Source organism: Eptesicus fuscus, chromosome 13 (genome assembly GCF_027574615.1).
Source record: "Eptesicus fuscus isolate TK198812 chromosome 13, DD_ASM_mEF_20220401, whole genome shotgun sequence".
NCBI lineage: Eukaryota > Metazoa > Chordata > Mammalia > Chiroptera > Vespertilionidae > Eptesicus > Eptesicus fuscus.
Window position 1 is genome coordinate 13,193,295 of NC_072485.1, and position 23,516 is coordinate 13,216,810.

General features: G+C 41.5%; 1 protein-coding gene across 3 annotated transcripts in view; it reads right to left on the bottom strand.

Annotated features, from left to right (window-relative positions):
• The window catches only part of C13H11orf65 (chromosome 13 C11orf65 homolog), a 65,299-nt gene extending 43,857 nt beyond the window's left edge, over positions 1-21,442 (bottom strand). The window contains exons 1-4 of one of the 3 annotated variants that reach the window (XM_028131981.2): positions 21,385-21,442; positions 17,391-17,495; positions 13,637-13,725; positions 5,960-6,052 (exon numbers count right to left, since the gene is read on the bottom strand). In XM_028131981.2, the coding sequence (XP_027987782.1) occupies positions 5,960-6,052; positions 13,637-13,717 (174 nt within the window). In that variant the 5' untranslated portion in view covers positions 13,718-13,725; positions 17,391-17,495; positions 21,385-21,442. Of the gene's footprint in view, positions 1-5,959; positions 6,053-13,636; positions 13,726-17,390; positions 17,496-21,384 lie in introns of those variants that run through there. The other 2 variants (XM_008156091.3, XM_054725142.1) reach the window with 2 other exon arrangements.
• Between the last annotated feature and the right edge of the window lie 2,074 nt (positions 21,443-23,516).

Sequence of the window (23,516 nt, forward strand, 5' to 3'; positions counted from 1 at the left end):
TTCAGAATATTTTCTTACAATCCTTTGTATTTATGTGTCAGTGGTTATAGTACTTCTCCACTTTCATTTCTGATTTATTTGTGTCCTCTCTCTTTGTTTCTTATGATTCTGGCTAATGGTTTATCAATTTTGTTTATCCTTTCAAAGAACCAACTCTTGGTTTCATTGATTTTTTGGTATTTATTTATTTATTTTTTAGTCTCTATGTTATTTATTTCTTCTCTAATCTTTATTATTTCTTTCCTTCTACTTACTCTGGGCTTTCCTTGTTGTTCTCTTTCTAGTTCTTTAAGTTGTAGAGTTAAATAGTTTATTGCTGATTTTTCTTGTTTGTTTGTTTTTAGGTATGCCTGTAGTGCTATGAATTTCCCTCTCAGGACTGCTTTTGCTGTATCCCAGAAATTTTGGGTTGTTGTGTGTTCATTTTCATTTTTTTCCAGAAACTTTTTTATTTCTTTCTTGATCTCATTGGTAACATATTCATTGTTTAATAATATGCTATTTTGCTTCTGTGTGTTTAAATGTTTTGGGGTGTTTTTACTGTAGTTGATATCTAATTTCATTCCACTGTGATCTGAGAAGATGCATGATATGATTTCAATCTTCTTGAACGTGTACAGACTATTTTTGTGCCTTAACATGTGGTCTATCGTTGTGATTGTTCCATGTGCACATGAGAAGAATGTATATTCTGTTGTGTTGGGGTGAAATGTTCTATAAATGTCAATTAAATCCACCCAATCCAGTGTGTCCTTTAGACTCTCTGTTTCTTTGTTAAGTTTCTGTCTGTAAGATCTACCCAGTGAAGTCAGAGGGGTGTTAAAGCCCCCTACCATGACTATATTGTTGTCAATCTCTCTGTTAAAGTCCTCTTGAAGTATATATATATATATATATATTCCTACGTTGGGTGCATATCTATTTACCAGGGTTATATTCTTTTGTTGGATTGATCCCTTTAGTATTATCTGGTGACCTTTGTTGTCTCTTGTGATAGCCTTCATTTTAAAGTCTATTCATCAGATATGAGTCTTGCTACTTGTGCTTTCTTTTTCTTTTCCATTTGCATGGAAATTTTTTTCCATCCCTTCACTCTCATGCTCTGTGTGTCTTTTGTTTTGAGGTGGGTCTCTTGTAGACAGAATATACTTGGGTCATGGTTTTGTATCCATTCAGCTACTCCACACCTTTTGATTGGAGCATTTAATCCATTTACATTTAGGGTTATTATTGATAGGTATTTATTTATTGCCATTTTAATTCTGTATGGCTAGGTTTCTCTCTCTGTTTCTTCTTTTCATTACAGCAGTCCCTTTAACATTTCTTGTAATCCTGGCTTGGTGGTGATGTACTCCTTAGCCATTTTTTGTCTCTTTGTTTGACCGTCTGTCTTGAATGGCAGCCTTGCTGGATATAGTAATCTTGGTCTCAGATCTTTGCTTTCCATTACCTTGAGTACTTCATGCCATTTTCTTCTGGCCTATAGAGTTTCTGATGAGAAATCAGGTGTCAGCCTTATGGTAACTTCTTTGTAGGTAAGTTTTCTTTTCTCTTGCTGCCTTTTAAGATTTTTCTCTTTGTTTTTAATTTTTGGCATTTTTAATTATGATGTGTCTGTGTGTGGGCCTGTTTGGGTTCTCCTTGCTTGGGGTTCTCTGTGCCTCTTGAACTTGTGTGATTTTTTCCTTTACCAGGTTAGGGAAATTTTCTGCCATTATTTCTTCAAACACATTCTCTATTCCTTTCTCCCTTTCTGCCTCTTCAGGCACACCGGCTATTCTAATATTGTTACATTTCACGTTGTTCCACATTGTTTTTTTTGTTTTTGGTTCTCTGATTGAATGATATTTTCAACTCTGTCTTCTAATGCACTGATTCAATCCTCAGCTTCCCCTAATCTGCTGAGTATTCCTTCCAATGAGTTCCTTATTTGTTTTATGTCATTCTTTATCTCAGACTTTTCTTTTTTTTATAGTTACTACTAGGGGCCCATTGTACGAATTTGTGCACCTTTAAAGGAACTGTGAGCCGTGAAGTTGCAGTGGGCACAGGGGCAGGTCTTGGCCCATCCTCCGCACCCCACCTGCCCCCTCCCACTGTGGGCCCCAGTCCCCTGTTTTCTGGCAACCCCTCTCCTGCCACCGCTGCTCCCATGTGCTGATGGCACTGGCCCCACTTGCACCCACTGAGGGCGTGAAGCGATTGGGGTCAGTGCCAGCTACGGATGCAAGCGGGGCTAGCGCCAGCAGCAAATGCAAGAGCCCAGCAAGACTGCGGTGCATAGGAGCAAAGAATTTTCAGTAACCACCAGAGGCTAGCCCTGATGACTGCACCAGTGCACATCTTGGTTTGGCGCCCCCGCTCACCTGCTCCACCATCCTGCCATGGCCGATGTGCACAGGGGTGCATGCTCTGCCACTACCCGGCATGTTTCGCATGCACCCCTGGTGGTCAGCACATGTCATAGCTACTGGTTGTGCAGTTGTTCCACCATTTGGTCTATTTGCATATTAGGGTTTTATATATATATAGATATCTTTTTTCATGCTGTTGAGCACCTTTACCATCATTACTCTGAACTTTGTTTCAGATAAATTTCTTATCTCTGCTTCATTTATCTCTTCTGCTGGAGAATTCTCTGGTTCTTTCATTTGGGGGTTCTTTGTCTCCTCATTTTGGCTTTCTGTTTGGATTTGTGACTATGAGTTAGGTAGATCCTCTACACCTCTCAATCTCTAGTGCAGGACAGTGTTAAAGGCTGTTTCTGACTAATTAGATCAGGCAAAGACTCAAAGCCTCCAGAGACTGTCTCCACCTACAGACTAATAGGATTCTGACTTGAATTTCCCCCAGGCAATCATCCTCAGGTGTGGTGAGAGTTTTTCAACAGGGTGGGGCAGTTGCTTCTGTCTGGCAGCTAATTGTTATTTTTAATCTCTTAAGTGGCCTCAGGGCAAGGTGTTTTCCAATAGGGTGTGTCAACTGTCTTCCTGCCAGGCAAGGCAAATGTCTATGTGGGAAAGATGTCCTCCGCTGCATGAGAGGATGACTCAGCCCAGGAAACTTGGGGTATCTACATTCTAAGCTCTATCCCGAGTCCCCAGTCCTGGCTTCTGCTCTCACAGCTCCAGTCCACTTCACCCTTCCTCTGCCAGAGCACAAGGTGGATAGCTCCACAGGGAATTTTGTGCATTGGCCCTTTAATAGGATGCCTGAATTTTCAGCTCTCACTCCCTGGCAGACAGCATCCCATTGCTTTTCACAGCCAGATGTTATGTGGGTACCCTTCTCAGTTTTGGTGCTCTCTGCTGGGGGGCCCAGCTTGGGGATTAGGTCCCAGAGTTCTCAGTGGCACCACACACACACAAACACACACACACACACACACACACACACACACACACACACACACACATACACACAGCTGAGATATCTCTTTGGGACTTCAGTTGCTGTCTGTGGGTGCCTTGCCAGCTCTTTCGCACCTCTGCCCCCTCCTACCAGTCTCTATGCGGTCTCCACTTTTGGTTCTCGGGAATCAGGGTTCTCTCCTGTGAGTTTTCTCTTGATTATTCAGGAAGTTTTTCTGTATTTTAGTGTAATTCCAGTTTGTTCCTGGGAGCATGTACATCTAAAGTTTTCTAATTACCATTTATAGCTGCATGAAAATGGAAGCTATAAAGCTAACAAATGATATGCAACTCCTCTATACAGAAAACAATACAGCATTATTGAGAGAAAGTACAGAAGAGCTTAATAACGTTGCAGATTGGGGTTTCTGGAATAAGATGCTGATATAAAATTTGTGTGTCACATATTTATTAGGGATAAACACCTATGAAAGCCAGGGGAAGGAAGGATTTGAACTGCAATGCAGACCCCTCAACACCTGGGCCAATCTTACAGGGAGCTCTAGAGTGAATATTGCCCAACAGAGTTATTCTACCTCAGACTGGTCTTTATATTCCCTTCCTCATTCCCTGCCCTCTCTCCTTCCCCCATACTGCTCTGTCACTGGATGTAGGCTTCCCTAGAAATAGTTGACCTTGGGTAACAGTTCTCTGCAGGTGAAATAAAGCTGAAGATGCTCACAGCTGGGGGCTGTCTGTTGGTGGCACTCCCTATGACTGGGTAAAATCCTGTTATAAAGAAGAATCTGGGCAGCACATCTCCATGTTTCCCACACACATGAGTTGCAGCTCTCAATACTAAAATGTCAGTTTTCCTCAAATTGATCTAAATATTCCATGCAATACAATAAAAATCCCAATATTTTTAAATTTTAAAATTATAGTAAGACACACAACAAAAATTTACTATTAGTGGTATTTGCAATATAGTTCAGCCAATGTCTATTTCAAGAATATTTTCTCTTTTTTAATTGATTTTTTTATAAAGAGAGGAAAAGAGAAGGAGAGAGGGAGAAACATTGATGTGAAAATGAAATATTAATCAGTTGTTTCCTGCATGCCCCATACTGGGGTTTGAGCATGCAACCTAGGGCCTGACCAGGAATTAAACACTCAACATTTTGATGTACAGGATGCCCAACTAACTGAGCCACAGTAGCCAAGGCAGGAAAGAAAGCTTTTCATTATTTTCCCCAATAGTATAAGCAGGAGTTAAAGTGTCTAAAACTGAAAGAAGCAACATCTCACTGGTTCCATTTTTCCCCATGGAACTTCCCATTGGTAGGGAGTCAGGTGCATCAGTGAATATGTGAGTGTCCTCTCACTGTTGAGGGTGTCCAGAACAAAAGGCTCTGGCTGTTTAATGGACTCTGAAGTGTGCCTGTATGTGTGGTGAGGGTGAGGGTGGGGTGGTATTGATGAAGGAAGGTCAGAGTGGACTGAGTCAGAATAGGGAAAATGTCTTCTCCTATAAGAAGGTATCTGCAGAGTTACCTGAAGACCTCTGCCCAAGGCTTCAGAAAAAGAGACCTAGGAATGAAGATACTTGGGTAGCAATGTAAATTCCAAAAAGCAGGCCCCACCAGGGGGCCTGAGTCCTTTAGTGCATCTCCCTTCAGAGGCTATAATACTTTGGCTGTGCTCCAAGTATGGTTTCTTTCCCCTGGGAAGCCAGTTAGTCTTTGTAACTGCCTGGAATCAGGCCTGAAAAGTCACATAGGATTTTAACCAGGAGCTGAACTCCTCAAAAAGATGCTCAACTTAATTAGTAATCAGGGAAATGCAAATTTTAAAACTGACAATATTAAGTGCTGGTGAGGGTGTAGAGCACCAAGAATTCCAAAGATCTCTGATAGTGAATATAAATTAGTACAATAACTTTGGAAAACAGTTTGGCATATCTTGTCACCAAGCAATTCCATTTCCAGGTGGAGTAGAAATCAAAAGAAATTCTTGCATATGTGCACAAGGAGACATAAATAAGAATATTCTCTGAAACAATCTTTATAATAGCCTCAATTTGAAAAAAAATCCAAATGTCAATCAACTGTAGGATGAGTAAATAGCAATATATTAATAAAACAGAGTACTTCCATTATTTTTAACAAAGTGAATGAAATTTAGCTACATAAAGATAATGTTGAATGAACAAAGCTAGATACAGAAGTATACTATAGGATCCTATTTATATATAGTTTAAAAATAAAAAACTAATGTACAATATTAGGATTCAAAATAGTGGTTACTATTCTTTTGGAAGAAAGGAAGTTGGCAGTGAATTGCAGAGCACCTGAAGGCACTGGTTTGAAGTATGATGGTTATACTTTATATATTTATGTATAATGAATTTTTTAGATGTGTACAATACTTCATTAAAAATGTTTGTAAAAGGAACAAATATAATCACATTCAATTTACAAAGTATCCACACAATTTTAAGAGGGGAAAATGCTGTATCAATAAATAATGTCCTCAATGGTAAGATATGTACACATATAATACCTTAATAAAAAAATGAAAATAAATAAATAAATAAATAAAGTCCTTACCTCTCTAGGATTAATGCATCTTATTATCTGACGTGGTTCCCCTTGTCTTCTTATATTAATCAGACTTTTAAAGTATTTGAAAATAGTGATATTCTAAAGGTTCAAACATAAAATTTTATGGTCAAAACTGGGCAAAAGGAGTAAAAACTATAAAATAGATTTTATAAATGTAAACTAGATTTTAGATATATGATCCACTCAGGGTTTCCTTTGACAAGCCATGCAATGTTGGTATTATTCCCACAACAAGTTTTAGCCTTAAGTATGTAATTGTATTACTAACAGCTATAAATAAAATATCTAGAACTTTGGTTGGGTCACTTCCGTATACTCCAGAGTAATCTGGGAGAAAGACAAAATACAAGCTAGTGATTAAGAACATTGACTCTGGCATACTATTGTCTAGGTTCAACTGTTAGTACTTGCTAGCTGTGTGACCCTGGACAAATTGCTTAACCTCAGCTTATCTAAAACATGAGAATGATAGTAACTATCTACAGGTTGGTGAAAAATGAATCTGTTAATATTTGTAATGCACTTAGAACAACAGTTGGCACAAGAAAGTACTCAATAAATATTATCTATTATTATCATTACAGAATCCTCTTCATTCCTGTTAAGTAATTCCACTGATTTACAAATCCTGTCTATTTTTTATGTTGGCACAAATTTAGTCAAACAATTCCTAAAAAATCTTCAATTTTTGAAAACTGTTTCTTTGGTAACGCACTCCTCATATCCTATCCCCTCAAAAACCCCTAATAACTCTTGGTAAACTGCCCCCCTCTTAGTCTGCTTATGTTAAGTCAAATCAAATAAATTCAAACTGAAGCAAATCCATAGCACCAATACGATAATTTGAAGCCCCATTTCAACTGCCTGTGGAAGAAGGTGCAGTCACTATCAACATAGATAATATTATTTCTGCAAGGAAGATATAATTTCCTTAAAGTAAAACCCAAAATTGAGTATCGAAAAATTATGATGGTTTAAAATCTGGATAGTATCTTCTAAATATGTAGAGCACTGTATCAAATCACCCCAAACTTAAAGCAACAACTATTTTCTGTGGGTTGACAAGGAACTTCTACTGGTTTTACATATGTGCCTATAGTCAGCTGCCAGATCACCTGGAGCTGAGTGATTAATATGACCTCACATAAATATCTGGGTCTTCTGCTTGGAATGTTGGAACATCTGTGTTGGCTGGGACTCTATCTCCACATATACTTTCAGTTTGAGTTTTTTCACTGCGTGGAGTTTCAAAGTACCAAAGAGAGAAAAAGTAGAAGTTGCAAGACTTCTTAAGGCCTTGTCTTGTAAGTCATACAACATCAGTTGTTCTGCATTTTATTGGTCAAAGTCAAGACCTAGCAGATCTCAAGAGGTGAAGTTCAAAGTGTGACCTATAGGAAATTCCATATAGATATTGGCCTCGCTCAAGGGTGGCCCTGAAGGACAGGCATGAAGATAAATCCTTCCATAGGACAGAATCTCAAGCATCATACATGGTTGTAGATTGTGCCTATAAGGAAAGATGATCAGAGGTACAGATGGGCAGTGACTGATGGTTTGACTGGATGGTCAGGAATTTGGAAAGAACGTGGTTAGAAAATTGGTGACAAGAAGGTCTGGAGAAAAGGTCAAACCACCCACCCCCAAATGCACACCAAGTGAGGATATATTTGTGTCCATATAGATGCTCACCGAAAGCAATCTCAGCAAAGAGACTCTTAACAATCATATAGGCAAAGTGACTAGTTCTTTCGATTCAGCCAGCCTTTTCCCCCAGCCACTGCTCTCCTTGCTCATGAACAAAGTGGCCATGCAGCAAAGTTGGAAGTCATTCATAGGCTCAGATACTGTCCACTGCTGAGTGGCCACTTTGCCAAAACAGAGACCAACACTGAGCCCTTGATATGGCATTGTTCCTTGGGTTAATTAGCCAGCTTCCTGTGGCACACTGATTAGGTGAAACATTTCCATTATGGAAGGGGAACAACTTTATACTCACTGGAAGTGACACTTTACCCTTCTGTGTACACACCATCTGTATACATTCAATATGGTTCATTCACTGTCATAATATTGCACATAACATTACTTCTGAGCACAGAAATTGCTTCACAGCAAATGTAGTACATCAATGGGCCCATGCACATGAAATTCACTGATATGAACTTGTTCCCCATCACACTAAACTAGCGATTTTCAACGAGTATGCACAAGCATTTTTGGGTCACAAGCATTTTTATCCCTTCACTCTCATCCTCTGTGTGTCTTTTGTTTTGAGGTGGGTCTCTTTAGACAGCATATACTTGGGTCATGGTTTTGTATCCATGATTTCTGGATACATGTTTTGTAGCTACTCTACACCTTTTGATTGGAGCATTTGATGGAGCATTTAATGCATTTACATTTAGGGTTATTATTGATAGGTATTTATTTATTGCCATTTTAATTCTGTATGGCTAGGTTTCTCTGTTTCCTCTTCTAATTAGAGCAGTCCCTTTAGCATTTCTTGTAATCCTGGCTTGGTGGTGGTGTACTCCTTTAGCCTTTTTTTGTCTCTTTGTTTGACCGTCTGTTTTGAATGATAGCCTTGCTGGATATAGTAATCTTGGTCTCAGATCTTTGCTTTCCATTATCTTGAGTACTTCATGCCATTCCCTTCTGGCCCATAGAGTTTCTGATGAGAAATCAGGTGTCAGCCTTATGGTAACTTCTTTGTAGGTAACAGTTTTCTTTTCTCTTGCTGCCTTTAAGATTTTCTCATTGTTTTTAATTTTTGGCATTTTAATTATGATGTGTCTGGGTGTAGGCCTGTTTGGGTTCTTCTTGCTTGGGGTTCTCTGTGCCTCCAGAACTTGTGTGACTTTTTCCTTTATCAGGTTGGGAAGTTTTCTGCCATTATTTCTTCAAACACATTCTCTATTCCTTTCTCCCTTTCTGCCTCTTCAGGCACACCGGCTATTCTAATATTATTACATTTCACGTTGTTCCACAGCCCCCTTAAGCTGTCCTCCTGTTTTTAAATTTTTTTTTTCTGTTTGGTTTTCTGATTGAGTGATATTTTCAATTCTGTCTTCTAATTCACTGATTCAATCCTCAGCTTTCCCTAATCTGCTGTGTATTCCTTCCAATGTGTTCTTTGTTTTATGTCATTCTTTATCTCAGACTGTTCTTTTTTTCATAGCCACTATATCTTTTTTCATGCTGTTGAGCACCTTTACCATCATTACTCTGAATTTTCTTTCAATTAAATTAAAAAAATATATATTGTTTTATTGATTTTTTTACAGAGAGGAAGGGAGAGAGATAAAGAGTTAGAAACATTGATGAGAGAGAAACATCGATCAGCTGCCTCCTGCATACCTCCTACTGGGGATGTGCCCGCAACCAAGGTACATGCCCTTGACTGGAATCGAACCTGGGACCTTTCAGTCCACAGTCTGGCTCTCTATCCACTGAGCCAAACCAGGTAGGGCTCAGATAAATTTCTTATCTCAGCTTCATTTATCTCTTCTTCTGGAGAATTCTCTAGTTCTTTCATTTGGGGGTAGTTTGTCTCCTCATTTTGGCTTTCTGTTGGGTTTGTGACTGTGTATTAAGTAGATCCTCTACATCTCTCAATCTCTAGTGCAGGATAGTGTTAAAGGCTGTTTCTGACTAATTAGATCAGGCAAAGACTCAAAGCCTCCAGAGACTGTCTCCACCTACAGACTAATAGGATTCTGACTTGAATTTCCCCCAGGCAATCATCCTCAGGTGTGGCGAGAGTTTTTACAAGGTGGGGCAGTTGCTTCTGTCTGGCAGCTAATTGTTATTTTTAATCTCTTAAGTGGCCTCAGGGCAAGGTGTTTTCCAATAGGGTGTGTCAACTGTCTTCCTGCCAGGCAAGGCAAATGTCTATGTGGGAAAGATGTCCTCCACTGCATGAGAGAATGACTCAGCCCAGGAAACTTGGGGTGTCTACCTTCTGAGCTCTATCCCCTGAGTCCCCAGTCCTGGCTTCTGCTCTCACAGCTCCAGTCCACTTCATTCTTCCTCTGCCAGAGCACAAGGTGGGTAGCTCCACAGGGAATTTTGTGCATTGGCCCTTTAATAGGATGCCTGAATTTTCAGCTCTCACTCCCTGGCAGACAGCATCCCATTGCTTTTCACAGCCAGATGTTATGTGGGTACCCTTCTCAGTTTTGGTGCTCTCTGCTGGGGGGCCCAGCTTGGGGATTAGGTCCCAGAGTTCTCAGTGGCACCCCCCCCCCCCACACACACACACACAGAGCTGAGATATCTCTTTGGGACTTCAGTTGCTATCTGTGGGTGCCTCACCAGCTCTTTCGCACCGCTGTCCCCTCCTACCAGTCTCTATGCGGTCTCCACTTTTGGTCCTCAGGTACCAGGGTTCTCTCCTGTGAGTTTTCCATTGATTATTCAGGAAGTTTTTCTGTATTTTAGTGTAATTCCAGTTTGTTCCTTGGAGTATGTCCATGCAGCATCCATTTACTCTGCCACCATTGTTTAATCCTCAGTACCATACTGCAAGCATTTTTTGAATAATGAAATACCTGACTATTTAGTTAGGGGCACTGACAACTTTTCCCCTTAGGTTGTCAAATAAAGAAATGACAACAGCCAACACAACAATAGCCATCCAGTGCGAATGGAATCAAAATTATAACGTTTTCTTTTTTTTTATGTGTCAGATTGGCCAAAAAAATGTATCTTTTGGTGTACTGCAGAATTTTAATAATTAATTTATGTGTGCCATAAGATGAAAATGTTTGAAAAGCGATGCCCTAAACCAACTGTCTGTAAGAATGGTGGAATAGAATTTTAGAGACTCAGTTACAGTTAAGAGATCCAGTAATAACACTTTTCAGATTAGGGTGATGTCCTCTATGTCATATTATCATCTGAATAAATAATGAGCATATGATGTTATTTTGCTCAGAGCCAACATTTATGATTCTAAGAATCAAGCGGTAGAAATGAAAGTGGCTCCCTCTCAATATTACTTCTAATGATCCACTAGTGAAAATTTTGCTTCCTCTCCTTATACATTTGGGCTGTACGGCTATAAAAGTCTTAGCACTGTGGAAGGAATGCTTACACCAAGGTACACACCAATACTTAAGTCTATATGATCTTGTAATTCAATGAACTTCTTTAAGAGGATCATTCAGACAGTTCAGAGATCTCCATTTCTTTAGGGTTAGTTATTGAAGCTTTATTAGTATCTTTTTGTGGTGCCATATATTCATAATATATATATTCAATAAATGACTTGTATTAAGGATATATGAAAAACTGTTCCAAGTGAATATTGACAATATAGTAGTAGAGGTGATGGAAATTGGGGGTTAGAATATTAGAGGAGTTTATGTGAAGAAAAGGGTAGGGATATTTATATCTTCATTATATATAAGTTGTCAAATAATGCTATATTAGCATGATGGAACAAGAAATAAATGTTTAAATATTTTTTAAAGCAATAACGTAACAAACAGAGGAACTGAAAAAATAACAATTTATGATACCAGGAGGGGAGATAATAAGTAGGGTTGTAAAAGGTAAGAAATTCTCTATCTTTTCAAGTAACTTCTAAAGTTGACAAATAAAAAATCCTATATATTGAAAAGCTAATATGCAAATAGACTGAACAGCAGAACAACCGGAACAACTGAACAACTGGTCGCTATGACATGTGCTGACGACCAGGAAGCATGTGCAGGACATGGTGGACGTTGGTTGTGGTGGGATGGTGGACTAGGTGAGTGGGGGCGCCAGACCAAGGTGGGGCGCCGGTCGCTGTCATTGGGACAAGCCTCTGGTGGTTACTAAAAATTCTTTGCTACCGCACACCATGGTCCCGCCAGGCACTGGCACCCACTGCCAGCACCAGCCAGCCCTGCTCCTGCCTGCAGCCGGTGCTGCCACTTGCACCTGCTGCCACTGCCCAGTACCCGTCAAGATCCCTTGGAGTCATCAGCCCTTATCACCCCTGAGGGCTTCTCCACCTCCTCCTGCTCCTGAGGAGCAATCGGGGTAGCAGCCGCCACTCGCACCCACTGACAGCACTGGCCCCAATCGCTCTGTGCCGTCAGTGGGTGCAAGCGGGGCTGGCACCATCAGTATGTGGGAGCTGCGGCAGCGGGAGTGGGGCTGCTGGCAGACAGGAGACCAGGGGCCGCAGTGGGAGGGGCCAGGCAGGGGCATGGAGGATGGGCCAAAACCCGCCCCTGTGCCCACCGCAGCCTTTCAGCCCACAGTTCCTTTCAAGGTGTACGAATTCATGCACTGGGCCCCTAGTAATTACATAAACCTATTACTTAAAAGCATGGAACTAACTACTAGAAGATCCAAAAAGTAGTTTAGGTGGTTGCTTTTCGGGATGAAGGTGGAAAGAGTGAAGTGACATAAAAGACTTGCTTTTTAGTATGCATCTACATTATTTTATTTATGTTAAAGAAAGACACATTACTTTGATAAAAATATTTAAAATGATAGAAAAAATCTATATTTACATTACTATCACTATGCAAATTATTCACTTACTAGAGGCCCAGTGCATGAAAATTCATGCACTGGAGCGGGGGTCCCTCAGCCCGGCCTGCCCCCTCTCACAGTCCGGGAGCCCTCAGGGGCGGGAGGTGACCAGGTGATCAGGGGAAGGCAATGCCCCCATCACACCTCTACTGCTGCCACTGCCAGCAGCACAAGCCTCAGCAGGCCCTGGTTACCTGAGCCTCAGGTGGCCCTGGGCGACTGGGCAGCCGACATCCAAGGCTTCCCTGCGCCTCAGGCATCAGCTGGGCAGCCAACATCTTAGGCTTGCCTGTGCTTTGGGCTGGCCCTGGGCAGCTGGGGGGCTGAGTGGACTGGGGGAAGCCAGAGGCAGGTGCGCGGAGAGGCCGGGTCAGCCTGGGTCGGGCCTGGCTGTGCATGCGCCTGTCGCCCAGGCAGGGCTGAGGGGACTGGGCGCCGCCATCTTGTGGCTGTGGGTGCCTCCATCTTTGAGGGCGTGGCAGTGAATTAGCATATTCCCTCCTTATTGTCTGTGGGTGCCACCATCTTTGTGAGGGCACAATGGTCAATTAGCATATTCCCTCTTTATTAGATAGGATAAGGCCATATCAAGCAGGCAGAGTGCTGCTGCTATCAGAAAAAGAAGAGTGAAGTCATTTTAGCTCTTGCCTCTCACCTAACCAGGTAAATCAACTTGGAATATTCCTTTCTGGATAAGAAGACCAGCTCTACCCATATTAAAGAATGATAAGGAACTAATACATTAACCCAGATATGGTGTATTATTGAACTTTAAGTCCTCAAGAGTAGGTATTCAATTAATATTTAATGAGTGAATGTACCCCTAACACCTGTTCACAAACCTGATTCCAGAGTCAATAAATAAGTTTTTAGGGATGAAAGCCAAATGAGCCAATTAGTGATACTTTCATTGATAGTAACTATTATCAAAGTGCCTGGCCCAGATCAGCAACTCCATAAATATTTGTGAGGCTAATAAGATAATTAATATTAACTTTTTGAAACTTTAAAAACAATCTGCCTTTAAAGCAACTCTAAATATACTAAAAACTACTGAAATGTAAACAGGTGAACCTTATGATATCTAAATTATTTAGCAATAAAGCTGCAAACAAACAAAAAACTCACAAGAAACCTTTTCCAGGCCTTCTGAATGACTCTGGCAGCTTTATCACTCTTTGCAAAGTCCTCTTCTTGTACCAAAGACATTTAAAGTCCTAAAAAAGAAATAAGCAAAATGGGTATATTTAAAATTATATATTCCATTATGAAACTGTCACTAGAATTCAGTGAAAATTAAATAGAAATTTGTATGAATGAATGAATGCCATATATTAAATTTACAGTAGCAATATGGTTCTGAGATGCTTTATCATAGTCCAAACTGAGTAAATTTTGCTATTTTAAGATATACTCTTTCTAGCTAGCAGGTGGAGAAGGAACAAAGTGTAGTTTATCTGTGTACTTCAGGATACTTCAGGGAAAAATATGTAAATTGCATTCCCTACTTAACATCTCATTACTTTTTAAATTCAAAATTATTCATATTACTTCTGAGATTTATTTACTTTAAAATTATTATATAATATGATACATCTCAGATGGCAAACCTATCTTCTATATTTACCTCATTTAATAATAGAAACAGTGACAGTGTCCTTAAAAATTATTAAAACTGATTATTACACTATTCACAAAGAAGAATAAATAGTACATAAATACATTCTTAGAGAAAAAATTTCCAACAATATAAAACTGTAGAATAAAAAATCCTCCATTTCTTCTAGCCCAGTCCTTTCTTGAAAGATTATCTTTCTCTGTTAATAGATGTGTGATTCTCCAGCTCTTTTTATATATATATAAATTTAAACAATGTATATGTATATATGCACATGGTTATACAGTCTATATTTTATATATATATATGTATATACATGCATCATACAGGATTATTTGTTTGCATTAATGTGATAAAACTGTACGTATTTTCCGCTTTCTTTACCTAACAATATATGTTGGAGACTTTTCCAAATTAATACATATAGATCCTACTCATTCTTTTTTGTAGTTGCACAGCATTCCTAAGTATGGGTATGCCATAATTTAATTATTCTTTATTACTGGACAACAGATTGTTTCGATATTTGCTGTTACAATTACAAAGTGAATAAACTTATACATCTATTTGTATACCTGTGCAACTATTTTTGTTAGATTTTTAGAAGTGAAATTGCTATGACATATATATTTTGCATTGCCTTTTCTGGAAGGGGTACCAGAAACTGTTAACAGTGTTTGTCTCTGGGGAGGGACCCGGGGACTAAGGGGATTTGGGTTTAGGGATGAATACAAGATTTTATTTCAATACTAGAGGCCTGGTGCATGAAAATTTGTACACTTGAGGGGGGTGTCCCTCAGCCGGGCCTGTGCCCTCTCGCAGTCCAGGGCTTCTCGGGGGATGTTCACCTGCTGGCTTAGGCCTGCTCCCCAGGGGATCAGGCCTAGGCTGGCAGTCAGACATCCCTCTGGCAGCCCAGGAGCCCTTGGGGGATGTCCGACTGACTGCTTAGGCCCGCTCCCCTAAGCCACAGTCAGACATCTTTAGTTCTGCTGCGGAGGCAGGAGAGGTTCCTGCCACCACCGCTACACTTGCAGCCGTCAGCCTGGCTTGTGGCTGAGCAGAGCTCCCTGTGGGAGCACACTGACTGGTGGTCAGTGCATGTCAGAGCAACCAGTCATTCCTGGTTGTTCCACCATTAGGGTCAATTTGCATATTACCCTTTTATTATATAGGCTCCTCTTTTATATTGTGTAATTTTGTTTTCACAATGTGCATATAGTTCTGATATATATAACTTCATAAAAGAGTATGCAAATTAAAATTTTGACACAAAGTGTCCTAAAAATTGTTGATTAATTTGCACTTATAAACATCCTATGATAGTGCTTAATTTCTAGATTTTTACAAAAGTGAAAAACTAAACATAAATGAAACATTAGGACTATTGTGAAACTTTTAATATTCTTTGCAATATTTAAATTGTGAGTTTTATTCCTGTTATTGTGCTTAGAGATTGAAGTGTACATGTGTGTAAGATAGCACAAGACAGCATTAGTGGTAGTTCATGCAGATTGCATAATTTTTCCAAATATATCCTTAATGTTAAATTTAGAACTGAATTTTAAACATTCCATTTAATTCTGCAAACATGTCTGAATCAGTTTTATTGGGCACTTTGACTTAAATAATTTCACACACCTGCTTCCCGCTTCTCATGTGATGAAGGCTAAAGGTGGTCAGATGCTGACAAATCAGTATCCTTTTTATGTGTATTTACTGAAAATGTTTACTATCTATCTCGTCCCCCTACAATGTAAGTTCCCTTAGGCAGACTCTTTTCTTGCTTATTGCTATCCCCTCTATTTCTAGCAAAGAATAGGTGATCAATAAATAATATTTGCTTGCTGACTGAATAGGAGATATTAAATAAATGATATATTCATACAATAGAATCCTGTGAGAATACTAAAAGTGATGCTGTAAACATACACATTGACATGGAAAATGTTCCATATCATAATGTGCAATTTTTAAAGAAAAGTTTGTTAGAGAGCTATCTGTAATAAGCTATTTGTGTTAGCTTCTCCCTCCCCTATTCAAATATGCATGTGTGTGTATGAGTATGAATATCAATGTTAACAGTGGTAAATAATTAAGGAGAAATTTTAAATGTTTATTTTTTATTACTTATCTAATAAACATGTACTACTTGAATAATAATAAGAATTTTTTTCAAATTAGTTTATCACTAACAAGAGAACAATTCACGGTAGGCTTGACCTGAGAAGTGAAGTGGGGAGGGATAGAGCATAAAGGGTGGTGTGGATAGCTTGCAGGCAGATCTTTCAATTCTGCTGCTTTGAGTGTGGTATGCCAGTTTCTGAACTGCATGTTTCCTGATAAAGACATTGACAGTAGTTAGGAACTTTTACAGCAATTTGACAGTGTTGTGGCACACAAACATGTGATCAGTGGGCTTATAGTTTGTATATCTTTATTTTTTTTTTCTTTCTCTAGCAAATTCCTTTTTTAAAAAAAGATTTTTAAAATTTGATTTTTAGGGAGAGAGGAAGGGAGAGGGAGAAAGAGAGAAAGATGGATGTGAGGATGACACAATCATCTGCCTCCTGCACCCTCCCCACCAGGGATGGAGCTTGCAATCCAGGCTTGTGCCCTGACTAGGAATCAAACCCACAACCTTTTGGTGCACGGGATGACAACCAACCAACTGAGCCACACCAGCCAGGGCTCTAGTAATTAATGTTTATTTTATTTTACAAAAGGTCTGTAACACATTGAAAATAATTTTAAAAATTATTTTCACCATTGAAAATTGCTCTAAAGTGTAGTCTTGGGATTGGGCCCAGGGGTTACATTTATCTGGTTTAGTGTAATATCAATAGTATCTGCTTAAACTTCTAGAAACTGGAATCTGTACACCAATACCTGATACCCTTGTAACTCTAAAAATCATTTAAAACATCCTCGGGTGAGAGTAAAAAAAAACTTAGGAAGATGAGGGTAGAGGATGAATGTGTATATGTGTGTGTGTGTGTGTGTGTGTGTGTGTGTGTGTGTGTGTGTGCGCTGTCATGGTTTTGTGTGAGAGCTAATTTTCATTTCACATTGTAGGAAGTTACCAGAAATAGCTAATCTAAAAGAAATCAAGAATAAGTAGAATAACATGATATTTAAAATATGGAAGTGAAAAACAAAAGAAGAGCATGTGCAATAAGGAAGAAAAAATAGAGTAGTGGGATAAATGACAGGGGTATTTTAGCACAAGTAGTCAGGGAAGGTCTCTCTATGAGGAGACATTACCTTTTATGATGCAAACAGGCAATGATAGGAAAGTGATAGGTTTCCAGGCACAGGGAGCAGAAGATAAAAATGTCTCGAGATAAGGAGCTTGGTGTCTTCAAGTGGCTGAAAGAAAGAAAATTGTCATTGGAGCTTAGAGAAGAGGCAGAGGAGTGGAATATAAGGTAAAAAAAAAAAAAAAAAAAGTAGGCAGGAGCCAGACTACAATTATATGGGAAATTGACTCCCATGGTTTGGGTGGTGAACTGGAGCTGGCTTGCACTGGCTCAGTAGAATCAAATTTTCAATTTCAAAAATTTTGTGAGCTGGTTTTTAAACAGTCATTATTATTTAAAATATATTTTTATTTATTTCAGAGGAAAGCATAGGGACAGCAAGATAGAAACATCAATAATAAGACAGAATCATTGATCAGTTGCCTCCTGCACATCCCCCACTGGGGATCAAGCCCACAACTGGGGCTTGTGCTCTGACCAGGAATTGATCCATGATCTCCTGGTTCATAGGTCCATGCTCAAACTCTGAGCCACACCAGCCCGGCTAACCACAATCATTAAAATTAAATTGAACTTACAATTAAATTAAATAAAGGTAATAAATACTCAAAACTCCCAACTTACTAATTATTTTACTATTGAAGGGGATCAGAATATTCTACCCCAAAATATCCACTTTGGCATAAGGATTATTTGAGCTGAAGACAACTGAGAAACAGCAGATGTAATAAAAGCCCTCTACCCTGAGTTTAGCTGCCTAAAAGAAGGAGGTAATTTCCCTTTGTGAAGGTGTTGCCCGTTTCCTTTCCCATACCAGGAGGAAGAAAATAACCGTTGTCAATGGCACAAAGGTGGGTCTGCATAAACAAACCTTATAAGGTTATCAGGAGGCTCCAACCCTTTTCTTCTATTAGTTTACTCCCAAACTTCTCTTCCTACGTCTCCTCATTTCACAAACTTAGCTCCATTTGTTAACATGGTATACAATACTAACAGCCTCTTTGGGTTTTCACTTCCTTTTCTGTGTGCATGTAAAATTGAAATATTAACATCAAATAAAATTTTTATGCCCTTTCTTCTGTGAGTCTCTCTTTTGTCAGTTTAATTTGCAGGTTCCAATCACAGGACCTAAGAGAGTAGAGGAAACTTTTTTTTCCTCCCCATCACTATATTTTACTTCTACTTATTCTCTTGAGGTTATTGATGTTTATTGCAAGGTTGCTCAACAATGGCACTAATGGTAGTTGGAGCTGGATTCTTTGTTATGGGAGTTGTCCTATACGTGGTAGGAAGTTCAGCAGAATCTCTGGCCTCTGCCCACCAGATGCCAGTAGCTCAGATGTGACAACCAAACAAAAGTATCTCCAGACATTGCCAAACATCCTGTGGGGAGCAAAGGCACCCACAGTTAAGTATTACTTGGTCTCTGCATAGTATCCACTAGTATCTGCCTGTGGAAACACTATGACAGTGCACTGCTGCACATCTCTTCCCAATTGCTGAGGCCATGGTCCTAGCTTGAAATTGGCCAGGGTAGGAATATTTACATCACAGGAATTGACCAACACCACAAACCAGGGCTCGATTTACTGTTTTGTTGATTGTCTAAATTTAAGAAAATAGTGGTGAAAATGTTAATGCACACTAACTTGTATGTCACCATGACATTATGAATAGTACAAAATATTGATGAAATATCTTCCAGTATTCAAAAATTTCTGATTCAGAAATGTCACTCACATTACTAAGAAATAATTAAATTTTAGATATTTCAAGAAAAAGAGTATGCTCAGTTGTGTCAAATGCTGCTGGAGGGTCAAGTAAATTGAGAATAAATTAGATTTGTCCAGATAAACTTGCTGCTGACCTTCTAGTGGAGTAGCAAGGTAGAAAGCCTGGGGTGTGTTGAGGAAGTGAGAAAGCTGAGGATAGTAATGACTAGAGGCCCGGTGCACGAAATTATTGCCCTTGGGGGAATGTCCGAATGATGCCTTAGGCCCGCTCCCCATGGCAGTCAGACATTCTTAGCACTGCTGCAGAGATGGGAGAGGCTCCTGCCACCACCACTGCGCTCACCAGCCCTGAGCCTGGCTCAGGGCTTCTGGCTGAGCGGCGCTCCCCCTGTGGGTGTGCACTGACCACCAGGGGGCAGCTACTGCCTTGAGAGTCTACCCCAAGTATGCATCAAAGCCACCGGTCAGTCGATTTGCATATTAGCCTTTTTTATTATATAAGGATTCTCTGGAGGGAGCAGAGATATGGAGTGATGGCTAGTTGGTAGGAATGAATTCAAGGGATTATTATTATTTTTAAAATCCTTACCTGAGGATATTTTTCCCACTGATTTTACTTAAGAGAGGAGGGAGGGAAGAAGGAGTAAAAAGAGAGAGAAACAGGATGTGAGAGAGAGACATCCATTGGTTGCCTCCCTCGCCACCAGCTTGCAACTGAGGTCTGTGCCCTTGACCGGGAATCAAACCCGCAGGCCGGATGTTCTAATCACTGAGCACCTGGCCAGGGCTCAAGGGATTATTATTTTTTTAATATGGGAGATATTAACACATGTTAAGATGTTGTTGGGTATGATCCAGTAGTGAGAGAGAAATTAAGTGTGAAAGAGAGAGATAAATTTAAGGGTAAAAGTCTTTTGAGTACGTTTAAGAGGACAAGGTCCAGGGATAAAAAAGGGGAGTAAGGACAGTTGATGGCCTTAGATTAAAAAAAATAAATAATACCAATGTCATAAGGTTATCAGGAGGCTCCAAAGAAATTAACCAATGTGAGACCACTTCATAAATCCTAAGATACTAAAAAGTACTATCAAACTACTGTTCAGGTAATAAAAGATTTTACTTGCAGATTCTGAGATAAAGTGTTTTTCTCTATCCCAAATCAATCACTTTTATGACACATCCTGGCTCCGCTGACCTCTTCAAGCTTCACGAGAAAAAGCCTACAAGATAAATCTCTAGATTCTCCGTTCCATTTACTTTAGAAAGCTGGAAAACAGTATTAAGATTCATACGCCGGGATTAGAACCTATATGATAGATCCTCCCTTCCCCCAACTGATGGACGGAGTATGACGTAACCTGTACCTGCAGCATAGACATTCCTGAGCACCTAACCAGGCACCTTATATGGACTGTACATTGCACCACCAATCAGCACCTGCCAAATACCCTAAGCCCCCATTCCTAAGTCCCTAGGTGCCTAATCATGTGCCTTACAGGAAACCACCAATCAGCGAGTGCTGAGTGCCCTAAGCCCCGTCCCTTCCCTTTCCTCCCCTCAGAAGGGTGTTCACCCTGGCACGTGTGCTCTTTCTCCTTTGGAAGGCAGCCCGGCAGGGGTCTTCTCCTCCAACAAAGCCTGGGTCCCGGTTCTCCGGCCCTCTGTCTCATCCTTCACTACACTTCCCATTTTGTTTCTCCTACTGTTTTATTGACGTTTCGTGATCTTTACCGGCTTTGTAGTTTCGCTTTTCCTTTTTCCCTGTGATCCTATACCAACGGCAGATGAAGGAACACATCTACTAAACTACTCCCTTAAAAACGCCTTTCCCCTTTCCATCTCTAAATAACTAAATGGAAAGCGAAACACCATTTCAGGGGTCGAACAGGAAAAGAGTGCAGGAAACATGTGAGGTTGGTTAGCGAGTGTTTCCGCCTCCGCCCGAAGGTGGACAGCGCAGCGTGGCTGCAGAGGCGCGGGGGCGCGGGGGCGCGGAGCTGCGGGCGCGGGCGGGCGGCGGGGAGCTCGGTCACCCCAGCGCCGCAGGTGGCCCGGGGCGGCAGAGGGAGCGGGAGGGGTGGATGGTGGGCGAGGACTCGGCTGGAGGCCTAGTGGGCGCTACAGAGAAACGAAACGTTCTCCAGCGCAGGACAGAGCACGGGCCACAACAGCTCTTGGCCTTCAGGCCTTCGAGACGAAGGTGAACCCAGTCTCCAAAAAGGGGGGGTGGCAGGGCTGAGAGGGCGGGGACGCCATTCCCTTCACCTGCCAATCGCCGCTGGCCTGGGCTTGGCTTCTGGGCTCGGCTTCTGGCCTTGGTAACTGCGCAGACGGAAATGACGTATTCTAGTTCCGTTCCGTCTCCCCTCTTGGCCCCGCCCCCGCCCCGGCCCCGCCCCTCGCTCTTCGGCTTCCTCCACCCGCGAGTTCGGAACCCGAACCGCAGAACGTGCGCACGGTGGTTGGAGCTGTTAGAAGCCCTCAAGGCCCTCGTCTGTGGCTTTCAGGCAAAGGATTTTAGGAGGGAAACCAAAGTGATTTTCTGCGAAATTGGACTCAATATGTTATAAATTCCGGTCACTTCAACCAGGATTTTAAAGATGTTGGAGAAACACAATGAAATCTTTTCCATTTAATCAATTTTTTTCATTTGCAAATAAGAAAACTGGTCTTTCCAGTCATTTGACAGGTCTTGCCCAGGATCAAAGAATAAGTGACACACGACCGCAGTCCAATGCTACTTCTGAATGGAAGCTCTTTAGCTGGTTAACTCTAAAACAAGTTTTAAGTGAAAACAGGAGACCTCTTAAATGAATTTTCAGATAACCTTAAATGATACAAATACTGTACATCTAAAGCAAGTTTGAGTTGCTTGAAATCTAAATATCTCACACTTTGGCAATGCTTTAGCTTGTCAACGATTATTGCAATGTCAAATGCTCTTGTTCAGAAACTGCCCAGCTCTGGGAGGCGTCCGCGACCCCACACCGCCAACCCCTCCCAGAGGCAGCCCGGGGTGTCTGGCTGGGAGGCACCTGCGCCCCCATGCCACCAACCCCTCCCAGAGGCAGCCCGGGGTGTCTGGATAGGAGGCGCCCACGGACCCCACACTGCCATCCCCTCCTGGAGGCAGCCCGGGGTGTCTGGCTGGGAGGCGTCCTGACCCCACACTGCCAACGCCTCCCAGAGGCAGCCCGGGGTGTCTGGATAGGAGGCGCCCTGACCCCACACTACCAACGCCTCCCAGAGGCAGCCCGGGATGTTTGGATAGGAGGCGCCCAGGACCCCACGCTGCCATCCCCTCCCAGAGGCAGCTCGGGGTGTTTGGATAGGAGGCGCCCAGGACCCCACACTGCCATCCCCTCCCAGAGGCAGCACGGGGTGTCTGGATAGGAGGCGCCCAGGACCCCACACTGCCATCCCCTCCCAGAGGCAGCCCGGGGTGTCTGGATAGGAGGCGCCCAGGACCCCACACTGCCATCCCCTCCCAGAGGCAGCCCGGGGTGTCTGGATGGGAGGCGCCCTCAACCCCACCCCGCCAACCCCTCCCAGAGGCAGCCCTAGGTGTCTGGCTGGGAGGCACCCGCGCCCCCCAGGGAGCGAGTCAAGTACTGATGATTCTACCAAAGGAAAAGTTTAGAGAAAGAGAGGATAGAAAAGGAATAGAAGGAGAAAAGTAAGAAAGGACAAAAGATGAAACATCAAGAAAAAGAAAGAGAAGAAAAAAAGGAAGAAACAACCACAGGATATCACCTTTCCAAGTCTCATGAAATTCCTGTTTAAGGAGTTTATTTTATGACTCTTTTAGTTTGGGTTTACATTTTTACTGTTTTGTCAAGACCACAGCAGGTACACTGTCCAATATGGTTTTTTTAAATAAATTTTATTGATTTTTTATAGAGAGGAAGGGAAAAGGATAGAGGCTAGAAACATCTATGAGAGAGAAACATCGATCAGCTGCCTCCTGCAGTATGTGCCCCCAACCAAGGTACATGCCCTTAACCAGAATCAAACCCGGGACCCTGAGTCTGCAGGCCGACACTCCATCCACTGAGCCAAACCAGTTAGAGCTGTCCAATATGTTAAAGAAAAAACCCTATCTAATAAAGAGAGAATATGCAGGGGAGGGCATTTGGGGGTGACCGGGCTGTCAGGGGAGAACAGTTGGAGATGATCTGGCTGGCAGGGGAGCAGTTAGGCGTCAATCAGGCTGGCAGGGGAGTGGTTAGGGCAGTGATGGTGAACCTATGACACGTGTGTCAGCACTGACACACATAGCCATTTCTGATGACACGCGGCCACATGCCGAGGATGAAACATTTGCTGCTCCTGAGGATGAAACATTTGCGACTAGAGTCTTGGAGTTAGTTTTTTCCTCAAAGTGACACACTACCCGA